At 44.9% G+C, this 19,325-nt stretch overlaps 1 protein-coding gene across 15 annotated transcripts in view; it reads right to left on the bottom strand.

The window, feature by feature from the left end:
- MAP7D2 (MAP7 domain containing 2) overlaps nucleotides 1-19,325 on the bottom strand; it is a 492,516-nt gene that overhangs the window by 34,534 nt on the left and 438,657 nt on the right. For 9 of the 15 annotated variants that reach the window (XM_069637087.1, XM_069637085.1, XM_069637086.1 and 6 more), the window contains 2 exons: nucleotides 13,673-13,754; nucleotides 13,244-13,433 (listed from right to left, as the gene is read on the bottom strand). In XM_069637087.1, the coding sequence (XP_069493188.1) occupies nucleotides 13,244-13,433; nucleotides 13,673-13,754 (272 nt within the window). The remainder of the gene's footprint in view (nucleotides 1-13,243; nucleotides 13,434-13,672; nucleotides 13,755-19,325) is intronic. The other 6 variants (XM_069637084.1, XM_069637081.1, XM_069637094.1 and 3 more) reach the window with 1 other exon arrangement.

The following is a 19,325-nucleotide window of genomic DNA, read 5'->3' as shown; positions in this document are numbered from 1 at the left end:
TTGGAGAAAGATTGAGGGGTTAGGCACAATTTATTTTTTCTTTGGGACTGTTATTTTTGATGAGTAGTCGAACTGGGAAACGTGTTTTCCGAATATGTGGCCAGGCAGTTTATTTGGGAAGCCATTTCTTTCATTAGGGAAGTTATTTTCTTCTGTGTTTTAACCAGTTCACTAGGTTGGGGACGCAGTTCATTTGGGAAGCCAGTTTTCTTTGTTCGGGAATCCTTCGATATTCTAGACGAGAAAAAAATGTTTTCATGAGAGCTTCTTCTGTTGGGTAAAATGGCAAGGGTGTAGGGGGAGGAATGTGATGTGTTGCCATCCTTGCAGGAGGAATACAGTGATCTGGATCTAGTGGACGCGAATCTGAACCTGCTACCTGGAATGACGAGGCGGGTGTGGGGGAAGTCACTGTTTAGGAGCATTCTCAAGGTGAGGTGCACATACAATCTGACTCCTCCAGCAAATGCTGCTGCAGAAGTAGTTGGTGGCAATAAGGATGCTACGGGGTGGGGTGGGGGTGGCAACCATGGTGACCATGACTGAGCTGGGGGTGGTGCATGAGCCGGTGGCACAGCCAGTACAACAGGGGTCAGGAGGAGGAGAGAGTACTGCAGGGAGGCACACAGCCCAGTGAGTTCAAGGTAGGCCCAAGAGTTCCTAAGAAAGTACAGCGAGGCAGCTCCACCGTTCCCACCATCTTCCTGGGTCTGGGATTAGTTTAAGGTGCCCATGGGGTTTTCAGGAATCAGAGACTGAATCTGTGGAGTGCAAAGATCATTAAGCAGGGGAAGATCTGTGCTACCCAGTCACTGGATACCACAGCCCTACTGAAGCCCCTGCGATGCTGGCATTGGATGTGTATGACAAGTTCAACCCTGTTAGGGGAGTTTTCCTGAATTCCCACTTGGAGCTAAAACTATAGTAAGCTATCCCTGGGATTTGTAGATTCCCCGCTAACACCCCCCCCCCCCCCAACTCTTAGAATCAGTCTGTACTACTCGTTGACGTTGGTAGAGTGGCAGAGCAGTCAGGCTCATTTTAAGATGAAGATGTGAGCTATAGCTAGGTACACTGAACCTAGCTAGTATTGCACATCAAAGAAACACTTACACATACATGTATATTAAAATATAGATTTATTATATTCACACAAAAGTCACTGTTAAATACTTCGCACAATAAACCAACACACATGAGTATACTTTCCAATACCTTCAAAAGGCCACTTAGTTGCTGATTGCGCCCAATTGTTATAGGAGTTTGACAGGTCTACCGTACTATCCGTACTAACACGCAGCCACAAAGTATTACAGTAATTATATTTAGTCAGCATACACATAAATGATAGTCATTTTGGGAAGGAAAACAGTTGGTTAGCATTTTCCTAACAGAGCCTCGGGTTCTAGAGGCAGTTTTGCAGCACAGCAAGTCTTTAAGTAAAAAACGCAACCAGAGCTTAAAAGGTAGTTTAAGCTTTGAGCCACTCCCCATAGTGGCTCAAAGTATTGCAAAGAAGTAGAAATCAAACGTTTCTGTGAATACTTTCCAGTATCTAGGAAGGAAGATACAAGAAGGCTTAACCACCGGAGACCCTGTCAAAGGACTCCTTAACGGGACACAAGTAGCAGCTTGAGTCGGAGGTAAGAGTTGGTTGCTCTGGACACCTAAGTGCACTCCAATGCTCTGAGTGATTTCCTGGAATCGGGTAAGCAATACCTCCCCCGACCCCACAGTCCCTTAGGTTTGAAAAAAATGTTTAAGCTTCAGGATGTTGCAGCTCTGGACCAGACCTCCGGATTCCTTGGTCCGATGACGAAAGGCAGGACAATGGACAGGATCTCTCAGCAGCAAACCCGAGGGTAGACCTATGCCACAGCTTTCATCAGCGCCTTTTCTGCAGCACCAACCAAGGACGCAATTCACCCTGTCAATGTTATTCTGTTCCTGCAGTCCAGCACTCTGATGAGGGGGTCTGGTTAGGTTGAATTGTGTCTCTGGAGTGTCCTTGAGGGCTCAGCAAAGTCTTGGACAGGTTCAGCATTTCCACAATGATGCACTCAAAATGGGCAGTAGGTCTCCTGGTATTGGGGTTCCGCAGCTCTGAACACTCACAGGACCTCAGGAGACGGCTGATGGCAAAGTTCGTCCTGGGACTGGTTGTTCCCACCAGTCTAAGGGAAGGAGGAGTCCTATTCGGAGTTCCGCTGTCGCACAGAAAATTCAGCTCAGGACGGGAGTGGTTACTTCACATCGTTGCAAAGGGTCTGCAGGTGTCTCTGGTCATCTTCTTTGGTTACTTCAGCTTCCAGTGGTCGACTTGCTTTTTACTCCAGGAGCCTCACCTTTTATACAGTTCCAGCACTCACTGCTCTGCAATCTTCAACAGTTTCCAGAAAGGGGGTGTTTGGCTGTCCAATCAGGACAGCCGGACCCCTAGCAGGAGCTGGTCCCATTCAGGAACTCTGGCCGACAAAGGATAGGGGGTGGAAAACTCAACTTCCTGCCTGCCTAGACACTCTGGAGCCTAGGCGAGGACACCAAAGGGTTCCTGCCAAAGGCAAAACATACTTAGAGGCGTCCATCTCCAAGAATGGTAGAAGCGCTAGCAAAGAACAACCATGCTAGTAATGGCAAAAAAAGAAGGGAGGCCCCAAGTTGGTACTAGCCTACGGTAGGAAAGTCACAATAGTTGGCAGAACACGCCCACTGCCACAAGCCATAACTAGGAGATTGTCTAGGTGACTATAAAGTCACAGGAGCAGGGTGAAGGGGGATACGAAGTATTCCTTTGGCACTCCAATCTCTCAGACTATAACGTTTAAGGAGAGATACAAAGTATCTTTCTACCCTTAAGAATTATAGTTACTATAGAATAAAGAAAATAATCTTAAAGGAGGATCCTAAAGGCCCTCAGCAACACTGCCCAAATGGAGCTGTGTGCTGCAATAGTAAAATACAGATGTCCAAGAGTTATGGAGTAGTATAGACTCCATAGGATAGGTACAAATACAAAGAATAGAGCTTCAAAAGACAGATTCCCATAAGAATGAATGAGTGATGTGAGAAATCAGAGGTTGTTCTCAGCGATAGACCCTTAGGATCTTTTATTCAGGTGACCATCGCCTTTGGAACCAGACCCTGGGGGAGGACCACCTGGACATAGGGTTGTTGGGGACTGTGGGAGGAATGCTCTCGGGTGAGACGCGGTATTCCCCCTTTCCAACAGACCACTACCTGAAACCCCCTCAGTCTACATCCTACCCCAGTACCTTTCCCTAAAGGAAAAGCAGGGAGAGCCTCAAGGGAAATCGAATCTATGTACTCACAACCATACCCTACCCAATTTTCACATAATTACTAGAAAACACGACTTCCCAACCCACCATCACCTTTTTTTTATACAAGCACAGAGACAAAGAAGAAAGGGACAGAGGGTGAAGATCACTGAGAAGAAAAACACTGACAGAGGACAGACTCTTCCTTTTTAACAACAGACTGTCCTCTTAACAAGGACAGGCCTCCCTCTACAACCACTCACACCTTATTATGGTAGACTCTCCCAGGGAGTATAAAAGGAGGAACATACAGGCACCCTCTGAGCGAGCTAGGGATGCTGGAGGGTGCACGGAAGACAGAAGGAGAGAATTCGAACTAGAGAGACTCTGGAAAGCCTGGAGGAAGGACTGCCCGATTTCTGGACCTGCGAGCACAGGGGAGGCTGCAGTGTGGAGAGGAAACTACCTTCAGGGAGCCAAACCGGGGCAGCTGTGGTTACCTGGCAGTGCCCCCACCAGAGCTCCTCCCCTGTGCAAAGCAGGAAAGCCAAAGCCTTTGAGGGGCAGGTGGCGAGATCCCGGACCTCAATAAGTATCCCCTCAAACTCCTGCAGCTCCCAAATCTGCCAGAGTACCAAAAAGGGAAGCTAGCAAGGTGGGAGCAAAGTCAGAGTTAAGGATTATGGGACTTGCATTTTGGTGAGAAAAGCTAAGCAAGGTGGAACACTAGCAAGAGCAGAACTTCCGGGTGAAGGCGAACCTACTAATTTCGAGCAACGGACCAAGGGATGAGAGCAAAGGGTAGAGAACCCCAGGAGTTCCCAGAAGGTGGTTGTTGCCTTCAAAATGCCGCAAAAGACATGTGGAGAAGAGAAGGCAAATCCCAGACAAGAACACTGCATTGTTTCAAGGACGCCAGCGATCTTCCTGGGTGAATGGCAGAGGGTGAGGCAAGGCCAAACCTGTGGTATTAACCTTAACTGGTGAACTGAAAACTGCAAAGATGAGAAAGAAATGCACACAGCTGGAGAGTTGGCAAACGACATGAAGGACTGGTTTGCGTTAAGGAAAGATTGAAGTTGCAACAGTATATTGCACAATTGAAGGCTGCATGAGTGTGGATGAGACGCGAAGGAAGGCAGACCTGTGATGAACTTTGAAGTACCGATAGCTGTGAAACCAGCGATACAGAGTAGCAGAGTGGTCCTTCGAAAGGAAGGAGCCCACTCGAAAGTCTATGCGAAAGGTAAAACATTTGTTATGGAGCAATGAAGTGAATGAACTATAAAAATGCAAAGTGATCAAAATTAACCCGGAGAAAAGGGGGGCGGGAGGGAGTAAAAAGGAGAACGTTTAACTTTTGTGGTTATGACATCAAAATACCCAGACCAAGACACAGGGGCAAATAACACAAGAGTGTGCTGCTGGGAAAGTCAACATGGTCCTGCAGAGGTCTATGGTAAAAGCCTTGCACATTCAAAAGCCTTCGACATCAGGACAAGTTCAGAGCCCAACTGAGGGAGAACAGAAGTGCGATACGTTAGGGGAAGGGAACCCGTAAAGGATGTGCTTTAAGCTTGGGGAAGGGAATCCCTTCAAGTGTTGTGTTTGAAAGGTCTGAGCATGACTGAGGGAGACCTACGTGAACTTTTTGTTGAACTGTGTTTTGATAGCTGGAAAGAGACTTTAACGTGGAAGGCCAAGCAGGCCTCGATCCACGTTTTGAATTTTGAGGACCTGAGCCAGAGTGCGTCATACTGTCTACAGGAGCTGCCTTTCTGCGTGCTGTCCAACATGGGGAGGACAGCTGACTCCACCAGATGGATTCTTTATATTCTTGCACTCTATTCATTTTGTATACACATTTTCCTCACATATTTTGTTAAATTAAGGGCACGTTATAGGTTTTGTTAGCATAGGTCATGTTGTTTTGACAGACTCCAAAAGGACTGTTATTTATTATTTGATTGTCGAGCATGCTCCCATCCTAGACGTAAGGCAAAGTAGGCATTCTTCCAACCCCTTTTCAAGAACAATAAAGGTTTTCCAAACCTATTTTTTGTGTCCGTCTTGCCTTTGATACCATGCTTCCCTTACAGTGGAAAAAGGCTCCACTCATTTAGGATTTCAGAAAGAGTTACAGCAAATTAAGCAAGACAACGCAGTGCAACACAGGTTCTAATCCTGATCTTGCACTTAGAAACCACCTGTTGGTATTAAGTGCGTTATAAATTGTAAAGGAGGAGCCAAGTACCCCCACTCCAACTGCCCGCCTACATTACCTGAAACGTATGAACCAAAGTATGCGACGTATACTGAACAGTTGAACAAGCAAAAACAGAAGAGTGTGGACTCTGTGCAGTACCCATAAGAATACCTATACCTAAGAGAATATGGGAGGTAAAGTACCCATTGAGGAAACGATACTTGCATCTAAGACAATATGATGGCCATTTGAACGAGATTTCCCAAGAAACAACAACTAAATGACAAAGATGAATGGTGACGTCATACAAAGTTGAATCGACACCCATATAGAAAGATAACCAGAGAGGCACACTATTTATAAAGAACAAAGTAGTACCAAGGATAAGTGACATCTTGGGATCATGATGAAGAGACTTATGCTAGAGACCTGATGAAGATACTTTAAACGTGTACAGATGCAATGAAACGCAAGCGGCAAACCAATCATGAAGCTAGCCACATGCTTTTAAATAGATTAGACCGCTACAAGCGCCAACATATACATATATACCTCTATAAATACATATGGACAAGTTAAGATTGCATGTTTCCACTACTTATATAAGCAGTACTGAACGAAGCAAGGCGGCCTCATTTTAGTGTCACAGCTGAGAAAAGCAATTGAATTAAACAGAATAAAAATTCAGCTAAAGAGTTCACTGAGCCAAGAAAGCGAAGGTCTTATCAAACTGGAATTGGCTGACATTTGATACAATTAACGTTAAAGAACAGAAGCTCCTGTTCAGAGAGGTCAAGCAAAAACAAAAGACGTCAGGGGACTATTGAAAATAAAATCCACAAAAAGGCTCAATTTCATGGTGTCCAGTCACATGATAGAAGGAAGTTGGACAAGCGAGATTATCACACCTAGGCACGGAAGCCAGCTAGTGCCCATACTCCTTAAAAATTCTCAGAGAGCAGTACAAACTCAAGGCCAACTTCAAAGCACTAATTGACACTGGACCATTGAGGTGATGATGGATAATATTTTAATTGGTGGGAAGCTGGTGCAAAGACGAGCTCACCCACACCTGGTTGTTCAGTCTTGCTGTTGCTAACGTAGGTAGGAAAAGTACTGACGGGGGTTAGAAGCCAACCAATTGTAAGGGACCACGTAGTTGGGGGTCCTATAGCTGGTGTAGCCAATGGGACGTCGTACATTTAGTGACGTTCATAGTGGCCATTTTGAAGGGAGAGCTTAGTTGCCCCACCTGATAACTATCCAATTACCTCTCTCCGTTACTCCATATAGGTATAGAACCTATGCTTAGTTATTCCTTGGAACCAATCCCACCTCCCGATAGGTTTCTGTAGTTTGCCACGTAGGATGACGCTGGTAATGACGCAGGTCAAAACATCGATGATGACCAGTTATGGGTATAAGAACATTGTTTTTTTATGAAGTAGAGTCAGAGTATCCAGCGATTGCCGATGTTCGTTGTACTCCCTGTTTCAGATACTTGACATTAAAACAGATGAACTTTGTCAAATTATTTGTGTCGTCTTGAGTGATGTATGAATAAAATCTGCATCCCTCTCCATCTCCAGGGTACCGCTACTCATTTCAAAGGGCTGGACGGATCCTCCAGTTCAAAATGAACTATACTTATAAAAATGATAAGTCTGATGATCACATACTAGTGATGACAGACTGTAGCAATGCAACAGAGGAACAGTGATGCAGTCATCTGAATCACCAGCGTGCCCTAGCAGTGAGCCGGATATGCTCATGCAGTGACCAGTTGGTACCAACCCACGAAATAGCCAGGCCAATCCCAGGTGCCATTCCAGGGAATGAGTCAGGGTCAAGGTCCAAAAGGGCAGCCTTTAAATAGGGACAGTTACCTTACCTTCTAACACAGCAAACCCTAAAAATTCTGGATGTTTCAGAGTCTAGCCTGTGGCAAAGGTGAAGTATGCCTTGCTGAGATTTGATTGTTTCGTAATGAGTACTCGGCCCAGGCTTGAGTGCTTCATGGATTATCACCTTTATTCAAGCACATGTCTCCTGAAAGATGTATACATTCACGCTGTGCTCCCACCCCTGCAAAAGAGGAAAGATGTACAAATGTGTGTGCCCTCATCCCTGTGAGATAGGAGAAATGTAACAGTTCAAGCTGTGCCCCATTTCTGTAAGACATGCAAAATTTATATATTCAGACTGCCCCGGCCCCTGCAAGACAGTCGAGATGTAAATTTGAGTGTGAATGACTTCCATCATTGGGACATCTACAGTACATTGCTCACACACACACACACACACCTGTATTATGCACTGATAACTGCAACACAATTGGCCCTTCAAAATCTGGGTGGTCATCAAAATTGTTGGTAATCACCAGCATCCATCATTACCACAATATCATTTTATCTCCAATGCCTGAGCTTATAGTATCAATGGAAACAGACAGTAGCCACTAACCACTCTGCTGCTTAAGCTGGTCTGGCCACTGGGACACAGCAGTTCATCCTCAGTCTCCACTAAAATCTGCTGGTGAGTATCCCATTGCAAAACAAATGGTATCTTGACGTAATTTACCAGGATCTTGTTCATTCATTTTAATGTTAGTTCTACATGAGCTTCAGAGAGGCTTTTCTTATGTGCCGAGGCAATTCACTCAGACTGTACACTATCTGGGGAAGCTTAGGATATATAGCGATGCCTACACTGACCACAGTTTCTGACAACACACACTTCTTGGAGAATCAATACTGCAGTGGGTCATCTTCCTTGCCAATCAGACATTTGTCCCTTAACTATGCATCCACCATCTATGTCGCTGTAGGCCTACTACTGCCAACTGTTGCTCTCCTAGGCCCAGAAATCAGAATGCAGAACCTGGGAGCAAGTCCCATGCGTTAGAGCTGCACACCCTACATGGGGTGACTCTGCACCGGACCACTGCAGTGGAGTGAGCTCTACCAAACGAAGACAGACTTCTTACTGGCTATAATAATTTAGCATTTATATAGCGCTACGAACCCTCAGGTATCTGAGCGCTGCTTATTATTACCTAAGGTGTGTGGTGCTCATTTATCGACCTCGGAAGGATGAAAGGCTGAGTTTGGCCCTGCCAGGATTCGAACCTGCGTTAGCAGGCTCTGCACAGATGTCAAAGCGAGCGCTCTACTCGCTGTGCCACTTGACCGGCTACAGATGCTGGTTTGGGGATGCTCAGTTATTTCCTGTCTTTCACAGCCCCTGCTCTACAAGCAAGTGATCTAGCAAATCTCTCTCGAGGGCAGTTTTGCACATTACATCTAGGTCTTCTGTACATGTGGCCGTGCTGTCCAGAGTCTGGAATGCAGCAACTATAACCTTATAACAGGGGTCAACGTGCAACACCAAAAGATTCTCAATATTTTCTTTCATATATTTTATATATGGGTAATTCTGAAAGATTGCTGGCAACAAACATTCAACAAAAAAGATAAGTGCATATCCTTGCTTGCATTGCACCAATTGTAATAACATTCAACCTGGATTAGATCTAAAATCATGAGATTTCGTCTAAATCTACATCCCACCTTGGAAATACTAGCCATACGTGGAAAGGACGATACACACACACTGACTGCAGATTATGCAGGGTAAAGAACGAAAAATAAAAAAAAACACCTAGTATTATTTTGCAGGGAATTAATTGTGCGCAGAACAGTGATGCTCGGAGAGTTCCTAGAGGAGTTCAGAACACGACAGCAATGACTGGTGGCAGGTCTGCATGCAGTGGGAAAGGACGTCACTTATAATTGCTCTGGTCACTTACTTGACTGAGCGAAAAATCAGAATGCTCATCTTGTAAAGGTTAAAGACTTATGAAAAAGTCATAATACCTTTTTACATACATTAAAAAAAATATAACATTGTAAAAGGAAGTGACGTTTTCCACCCCAAGAGGAAAAGCACATACAGTTGCAACGTTTTGCTACATGGTACATGCAAATATCGTTTAGTCATTGCCCAGGTTGCATATACTACGTTGGACATCTCTACGAAAATCTAGGAACAGACCGAATAACTGGAACTCCTTGGTATGCAGGCATTTTAATGAAAGACTACCTCAAATGACCCAATTGCATGTTCAAGTCTTGGAAGTGGTGGATGCTGGAGCCTCTTCTACAGGTCTGCATAGAAGGCTCAACAAAGAAGCACCGCGGATTGATATGCTCGACAGTGATTCCGAGAGGACTGAATGTTTTGTATTGCCATTTGTGAGATGGTAATATATGTTATGACTGGTAATATTTTCTGTCCAGGATGTGCATTACTTTTGGGCTTGCAAACATTCTACTGAAGAAACATGCATCTCCTCTCATAAATGTAATGGATACAGTGGAACATCACACACACCATCTTTTTAGAAGACTACTCGATTCTGCTAGAAAAGATGCAGGATGTATTTCTGTTATGGTTGCAACATTTATATGGTGCAGATTTTGTAGAAGATATTATGCACTTCGTGATTAAATTTACACTTTACTCCTAATTTTGTGACATGTCTTTGTTTAGTGTACTTTAACTATTTTTTTTAGAGTGCATGCCGAATATTGTAATCTCAAATACTTCCACTAAGAGAGACCTGGAATATGTTGTCCTCATATATAACCTCAGTTAAAAGGTTACTTCATTTTTCGTATTATAAACTGTATTCCTAGCTTTTTAAACTTTATTTTGCCTGGGTGTTTTAATGATATGCATGATGTATTTTTATTTCAATTGTTTTGGGTATCTTGTTTGTTCCTACTACACATCTATCTTTTATAGTACCTTTATTGTGTCATTTTCATAACTGCATTCCATTTATACAGATATACGTCCTATTGCAGCTGCGAGCAGCAACATCTCGCACAAGGACATTGTGCTTTTTTTTTTAAAATCAAGCATTCATAGATTTTTCATGTATGCTTTTTTATAAAACCACAAATAGACGGGTAATCCAATTGACCCATTGACACCAGGGGAAATAGTAAGTAAATCTACGGAGAAGGGGTGTCACGTGGGACACATGTATATTCTTTAATCAACAAAAATTTTAAAAAAATAAAAAAAATAAAAATCGCAATAATTCACTCCATTGGACCATAGCCAATGACTACTAAGATGTGGACAGCAGAATTAATTTAATATACAAGATTCACGGATTTAGTAATGTATGTCCATCAATAAAATTGGACTTTCACAAATTTAAAACACAATTCAGCCAGCAATACATAATGCAATATTAGTCTCTTCACAATTAAAACAAACCCCTGTGTGACTTTTGAACACAATACAAAAAGAACATGCGCCTAATCTGGCTTAGGTAGCTCCAAAATAGGTCAAATTCCAAGACCGATGTTTTTTACTTGGTCACCGGTAGCTATAACACAAAAACAGTCACTCTGAGTGCCCGTTACTTTTACCAGATTCAACAAATCTGCAAATAACCTGCAAGTCTTCCTCAACAGTGACCCGAGTATGAACACCCAGATAAGTCTGATGAAAAAATAAGTCTCGCCTTGCACTTAAACAACCCTGAGAAATCCTGCCAAGCCATCCCATTAGGCACATTAATCAGCACAGAATACGACAATGTGGGTGGATGCAAAATGAATCTGACAAAAGACAAAACTGACCGACTCCAAAAGGGATGCCATATGCTTGCCCCAGAAATACATATTACAGCCTCTATCCAATATAAAACATTGTCTGACAGATGGCAAGGATTTTCAGGCTGCAAACTAGGCCCTGCAATTCATATGTGAAGAGGCAGCAGCTAACCGTCTATGGAGCCTTCATAGATTTTAGCGCCACATTTGACACAGTGATGAGAAATAGACTATAGAATAAATTAGTTTTGTGGAATATTCCTCATTGCTTGTGAACAATTATCAGGCTCCTTCATGCTGACACTAGTGTGAGAGTGGGGCTAGACGGTGAGGGCAATGTGTCGTGTCTGTTAGCCACATCTCGGGGTGTGAAGCAGGGATGTATCCTTGCTTCCACCTTGTTTAGTTCATATCTAGCGGATTTGCCTGCAGTGCTGCAACCGGTCGCAGCGTGCCCGGTGAAGATCCGCGCACTGAAATTTGGCTTGCTTGCATATGCAGATGACCTGCTCCTCCTTGACTATACCGCCAGGGGACAAGTGATGCTCAATGCCCTTGGTGAATATGCCACTGCCAATGGGTTACTAATCAATATTGGCAAAACCAAAATAGTTTCTTTTATGGGGAAACACAATAATCAAATTGGCTCCAATCCTCTATGGAGGTTTAATGACAGTAGTGGAAGTGGTTGATTGGTTTAAGTGTTTAGGAGTTATGATTGATAAATTGAAATGGTTGCTCCAGTGGGAGCAAAATAAGGCAAAGTGCATGCACATTACCCAATAGCTGAGTGTGTTTATTATCAGGCAAGGGGGATGTTCCATCAAGGCTAATGTTGTATACAGCCAAAATTGTTCCTTGTTATATGGCGTTGAGATTTGAGGATACACCTTGTTAAACAAGATAGCTAAATTTTAACGCAAGTTCTTGTGAATTTTATTTTGAATGCCAAAATCGCTGTCTATTGGGTACATCTGGTTAGAATTCAATATCAGACTGATAAGGGCAGTTATTAACAGTAAACGGATATTAGGATATGACAAACTGTTACAGCTCGATAACGGGACTGTCATGGTCAACGCTTTTCAAAGCTACAAAGCTTTTGACAATGAGAAATTTGGGACCATGGCCAAAATATGCTCAGAGTATCAGCAGTGGTCTTTAGGATACCAAACCCAAAGTATGTCTCTGCCTCGGAAGGGCTTTAAAAAGGTGGGTAAAGGAGCATACCCATGCGTTCTGGACAGAGGTTGAGTTTGTTTGTTTAGCATCAAATGCACACAGTGGTCCTTTTGTTCAGTATTGGTTGGATTGCTGTTCTAGTCTAAAATATCTTGAGGCTATGACGGGTTCATTATAAGACGTTATCTGCTTCTAAAGTTTAACTACAATCAGGTAGAAACTATAAGTGCTCAAAGAGATACCTCGTAATAAGCGATTGTGTTAATTTTGTGGCAAAATGATTTGTGAATCTGCTGAACATACGTGCCAGTGTGTTGTGTTAGATGCCGTAAGGCACCAATATATGAAATCTTAATGTAATAAGTACAAGAAAAATGACACTCAATGTTGAAACATTTGTTTGAAGGAAATGATGTTCATCTCATCTTTCATATGATGAAAGTGTATGGCTTTGCAATGGACAAGTGAATTGTTAGTGGGCACAATATTTTTAATGTAGTTTTAATGTTGTGGAAACAGATTGGTGGAAGTAATCACATGCTGTTGAGATATGTTTTAATGTGTATATATACAAAGCCAAAATTGGCTATATGTATATTAAAATAAAAGCATATGTTCCTTGCACTTAAATGCCTCGCAGGTGGCACAGTATACAAATCCCTTGAACAAAATCCCAGTCTTTACAGAGGATAGGAACCAATACGTTGCTGTCTAAACTCTGGTCCATGTCTCTCTCACTCCAAATATGGATACTTGGGAAACAGATTCAGACCTGCATTCACTATTCCACTTTATAAATCCACTTCGGGAAAGCACTTTCCTACCTGTTCCCTCACGCTCGTCATTAGTCCACCTACTGTGCCTAAACAAGCTGGAAAAATGTACCTCATTTAGTTAGTCTCATTGGGTGAATGCTAAAAACATCCGACATACACAATGTTTCTTACCTAACATCCATAGATTGAACTTCATCTGTTGAGTCATCCAAACTGTTCGATTTCCCGTGCACAGTGTCTAGATGAATTGTCCCAGATAAAGGCTTGAGTAAGCCATTGGAAAAACCCTCCAGAGTCTTTGAATCAATTAGATTATTCACCACACCTTTACTTCCGGAGAAGTCCAGCACTCCATTGACTTCTAGGGAGCACAAACACAATTATAAGTCGCAGTATAAAGGTTTTCTTGAAACAGATTTTAAAACAGTTTTTCTTAAAAATGTTAGATTTCTGATCGCGTGATGTTTACCATCAGATTTGCTGAATTTCCATTATAGTAAATGGTTTCAGAAATACATGTAGAATTTCAAAATATGGCCATAGAACATTATCAATCAATCCCTTAAAGACTTGGTTCATAAAACATGCTCAATAGTTTACCAGGTTGACTGACAGCAGTTGCTTTTGCCTCCTTATCCATATCTAGTGCGGGATGAACATCCAACTGGGGCTCTTCCTTCTGCTAAAAAGTAACAGACTGTATTTAGAGGCTAGGTTTCAGCATACATTCACACGATTTGACAAATATAGAAGCCACTTCACTCACCCCTTACATGACTGGTTGCACGTTTCCCATCAACACGCAGGATTACAAATGCTTTACAGTGCACATCCAAGTCAAAACCAACAAGCCCCCTCCATTAATTTGCTAAAGAATATACAATGGGAAAGACACTTGCAATCAATTGCCTCATGCCAAGAATGTCTGTAGGTAGGAATAATGTAATGAAAAATCCAAAAGTGTGTACGTTTCCTTTACGCCACTCGCACTGTGTGACACTTGGAACGAAAGAGGAAAATTATCTCTGTGACACCTTTGTATACTGTAGTTAGCTTTGGGACTAACATTTAATGCTTTTAGAGGTAGGAAAGACTTGCATTTAAGCTGGAACTGAACTCCTATAAATGTTTGTAACCAGGTGACGTGAATAAAAAGTAGCCATTAGAAGAGGTATCCATTGTAGTTCAATATGGATAGTTCTAGTTATGAAAGGCCACTCCCTGCATACCTACTCAATTTAATACAACATATCAACAGAGTCTAGCACTTGGCAAATTAAGTAAATTTTCACAGTAGGAAAAGCACACAATTACAGACATGCAGAAATGGGATTGACTTTATTGGCCACTTGGCCTTGCTGTTCACTGTCTTATATGAACACCACCAAAGAGGCATACTCCGCCTCATCAGAAGGCATTTTACTCAAAAAATGTGATAAGCTTAATAGTAATAAAGGTGCTTGTGTAATGGAGACCACTACAATTTCATATGTTTTTTCCCCTTTCAAATTAAACCTTTGGCAAGAGAATGGTACTTCCAGGCAAAACACTACTTTGGGGATAAACACAATCGAAAACGGACATACAAACCAAAGAAACAGATTGACAAGAACATGAAAAGGGGTGGGGGAGCAGTAGTGCTTAGATGTGCTCTGTACCATCTGATCCTTTAGGACATTTTTTACGATATTAATGGACCTTGAAAAGAAGGCTAGAATTCAACTCATACATGTTTGTGGGGTGACTCTGGGTTTCATTTTACCACTTTATCAGGCAATACCACAAGATGACATACAGGTCTTTCAGTTTTTTCAACTGTGCAAAAGTTCGCTAAAATCTCAAAATACCATGTTACCTCACTGCCTACTAAATTCTCGGAGCCCTGTACCTAGACTGTTTTATGACAAACGTTGGAGGTGTTTCACCCGACTGAATCAGTAGCTAATTATTGTAATCGGTGCAAGTCCATTTAATTATAGCAAAGGTTAATGTCTGCCCAATCCGGTCTCCTAGAACACTTCTAAATAAACTCACCCCCACCCTCTTTCACATCCAACAGAGGGCTTGGGGATCATGCGAAAGGAAGCAGTGTGCGGAATGAATCCCAGTAACATAAACCAATTACGTACAAGGCAATCTAGTTTTATTTGGGAAATGTTCCCACTATGGGAATTAATGTTGGTCGTCATCTGGGGTTTTCTCGATTGTTCTATTGCTACCGAAAGGGTGGGGTGCTTTTTTTTTCCAATGCTATGTGCTTCTGAAAAGTCCAGAAGAACAAGTTACTTTCTTACCTGGTAACGTTCTTTCGATGGGATGGTCCTACGACGTATTCCATATCTATGACAGGTAATGTCCACAGCTGTGCTGCTTCGGAAAATCTTTGGCGTCTGCGTCCTGCGTCGATGAGCCGTCCCCGAGGACCTCCTCCGACAGCCGACGTCACCCGATGCGATAAGTAGGACGCACAACGCCCATAGCCTCAGTTATAGTTTTTTCCCAGAACGTGTGCCACCAGTTTTCTGCCAGTCAGACACACGAGGCCTTGCGGAACGCAAGCTGCAATCGCAAAAGAACTTCTGCAGCGGGGAAGGCAGGGAGGGAGCGATATGGAATACTTCGTCAGACCATCCCATCGAAAGGACATTACCAGGTAAGAAAGTAACTTGCTCTTCGAGGGTATTGGGTCCTCCGACGTATTCCATATCTATGACAGACTCCTAAAGCAGTACCAAGCAAGGAGGTGGGAAAGAATTTAGAATACAAATTTAGCATGCCCAATCAAATTGCGGAATAGAGAACTGCCTTGCCAAAGGCCAGATCTTGCCCCCTGATGGAATCGAGGGAATAGTGACGTACAAAAGTATGTACTGAAGCCCAGGTGGCTGCATCACAGATGTGACGAATAGGAACTCCCCTCTGCAGGGCAGTAGACGCAGCCACTCCTCTGGTAGAATGGGCCCGCAAGCCAGCCAGAGGGTCCTTACCGGCCAAGCGGTAACACTCGGAGATAGCTAAAATAATCCAACGAGACAAAGTCGGTTTCGTCACAGCTTGTCCCAAACGCTTTCCAGCGTAACCAATGAAAAGTTGATCGTCCACTCTGACCCGGGACATGCGCGAGATATAAAAGCTCAACGCTCTCCTAGGATCAAGCCTATGGAGCCTCTCCTCCTCTTCCTTACCAGGATGTGGAGGAGGATAGAACGCCGGAAGAACCACCTTCTGGCTCAAATGAAATTCCGAAACTACCTTCGGAAGAAAAGAAGGACGAACTCTAAGGACAAGCCTGTCCTTGTGAAATACAGTGAAGGGTGGCTTAACTGAAAGTGCCTGTAACTCACTCACTCTGCGAGCGGAAGTAACCGCAACTAAAAACACAGTTTTCAGAGTTAACAGCCTCAAAGGGCAAAAATGTAAAGGCTCAAACATAGCACCCATAAGAAACTTAAGAACAAAGTTCAAATCCCAACCTGGCACCAAAAAAGGTGACGGAGGGAACACATTAAGGAGCCCTTTCAAAAACTGCGAAATTAAAGGAATCTTAAAATAGGAACACTCTTCAGACGAGCGCTTAAATATGGACAGCGCCGCCAGGTAACCTTTAATGGTCCCCACTTGCAAGCCCCTGTGGGCCAAAGAAAGCAAAAAAGACAAAACCATGGGAATGTCGCATTCAAAAGGATTCACATTCTGAACTCTGCACCAGTCGCAGAACTTTCTCCAACGGCAATGGTACAGAGACTTAGTTGCCGGCCGTCTGGCCGAGAGCAACACCTCCATCACGTCTTCAGGGAGGTCCCAATCCTTATACCTCAACCTTTCAGAAGCCAAGCGTGAAGATTGAGGGATCTGACCTCTGGATGGAGAACCTGACCCCCCCCCCCTCCCGTGAGAGCAGATCATCTCGGTAAGGAAGACGACGTGGAGGGCAGATAGACAAGTCGAGAAGGTCCGGGTACCACGTCCTCCGGGCCCACGCCGGAGCAATGAGGATCATCCGGGAACCGAACCTCCGCAACACATGTGGGATGACGGGGACTGGAGGAAACACGTACAGCAGTGGGAATGACCACTCCACCACGAACGCGGCTCCTTTTGGAGGAAATTCCCGCAAGCAAAACCTTTCGCACTTCCGGTTGACACTGGAGGCGAAGAGATCCACTTGAGGGGTCCCCCAAAGGGCAAAGATCTCCAAGAGAATCTCCTGAGCCAGCTCCCACTCGTGAGAGATCGTGCTCTGCCTGCTCAGAGCGTCCGCCGTCTCGTTGTCGTCTCCGGCCAGATGAACTGCCGAGATCGAAACTTCCTGCTGGACGCCCAGAACTCGAGCTGCATCGCCTCCCTGCACAGCGGAAGTGACCCTGCCCCCCCCCTTTTTGTTGAGGTAGTGCATGGCCACCGTGTTGTCCGTCAGAATCAGGACACTCTTCCCGCGCACAGTCGGCAGAAAAGCCTTCAGGGCTAGCCTGATGGCCCTCAGCTCCAACAGATTGATATGGAGTCTGGACTCCGACGGAGACCAACGACCGCTGACTGTCAGCTCGTTGGCATGAGCTCCCCATCCCGTGAGGGATGCGTCCGTCATCACGATCGTCACCTCTGGCCAGGGCAGCCAAAATGGGGCACCCTTCATCAGATTGCCCTCGACGGCCCACCACAGAAGGTCCCGTGCTACCGAGGGCGGCACCTGAACAGGGTCCGACAGCCTGCCGGAGGACAGACCACTGGAGCTTGAGCGCCCACTGCAAAGATCTCATCCGCAGACGAGCTCTGGCACCAGAAGAATGCAGGATGCCATGAGGCCGAGCAGTCTCAAGAACTCGGACGCTGGGAGAGTCTGGGCAAACTGGAACTTGTGCACCATCTGCTGAATGTGAAGAGCCCTCACCTGAGGAGGAAAATACTGCCCCAGGGACGTGTCGAGCACTGCTCCGATGTACTGGAGCCGCTGCGTTGGTGTCAAATGGGGCTTCTTTAAATTGAGGGAGAAGCCCAGCCTGTAAAGGGAGTGGCAGGTGACGGACAGATGATCCAGGACTTGCTCGGGAGAGCTCCCCCTGATCAACCAATCGTCCAGGTAGGGGTAGATGTGAATCCCCCCCTTTCCTGAGATGCGCTGCCACCACCATCATGAGCTTGGTGAAAACCCTCGGGCAGAGGTCAATCCGAACGGCAGGACCCGAAACTGAAAGTGCGAGTCGCCAACCGCGAACCTCAGGTACTTCTTGTGCTTGGGATGGATCGGCACTTGGAAGTAAGCATCCTTGAGGTCGAGAGACACCAACCAGTCCTGAAGTTGAAGGGCCTGGAGGACTTGAGAAAGAGTCACCATCTTGAACTTGTCCTTCCTGAGGAGTTCGTTCAAACCGCGCAAGTCCATGATGGGTCTCAATCCCCCGTCTTTCTTTGAAATCAAAAAATAAGGGGAATACCATCCCTTGTTCCTCTCCGCTACAGGCACCAGTTCTATGGCGCCTTTCTCCAGCAGGGCTTGAATTTCCTGCGCAAGGAGCGGATCCGGACTCTTCAAAGAGAGGTTCCCTGGTGGATTGTCGTGAGGCCTCTACCGAAAAGGAAGACAGTAGCCGTGGGTTATGATCTCCAGAACCTACACATCTGAAGTAATGGCTTGCCACTCTACAAGATGCTGCGCCAGCCTTCCCCCAACCGGCGAACCATGGGATATGTCCTCATGACTGAGTGGTAGCGGCTGCGGCGTTGCCTGAGGGCAAAGAGGCAACTGCCCGAGCGGCCTTGGCACCTCGAGTACCTTTGTTTCCACCTCTGGCACTCTTACAATGTCCTCTTTGACTGCTAGCTCCTCTCGCTTTACTGAAGGACGAGTAATAGCGAAAGGAACCTCCCCTCCATTGCTGTCCCCTAAGACGAAAAGGTGGAGGTTGTCGAACTGCAGCGCCCAACGACTTTGCTGCAGCTTTGGAGGTCTGCAACCCCTCAAGGCTCTCGTCAGCCTTGCTGCCAAAAAGGTGTTCACCGTCAAAGGGCACGTTGAGGAGCCGTGACTGCACATCAGGAGCGAACCCAGACTTCCTCAACCACGCAAACCTGCGCATTACGGTGCTCGCCGCCATGGACCGGCTGACACAATCCGCCAAGTCCAAACTCGACTGAACGGCCTCACACATGGCATCCTTGCCATCCTGAACCATAGCAAGGAAACCATCCCGTTTGTCCCCTTCGGGAATATGATCAGCCGCTAATGCAACACAGTTCCACAGAGTGTGTGTGA

This window comes from Ambystoma mexicanum, chromosome 7p, assembly GCF_040938575.1.
Source record: "Ambystoma mexicanum isolate Mex_15411 chromosome 7p, UKY_AmexF1_1, whole genome shotgun sequence".
Taxonomy (NCBI): domain Eukaryota; kingdom Metazoa; phylum Chordata; class Amphibia; order Caudata; family Ambystomatidae; genus Ambystoma; species Ambystoma mexicanum.
The sequence above is the reverse complement of the archived record's forward strand: the minus strand, read 5'-3'. Positions and strand labels throughout refer to the sequence as shown.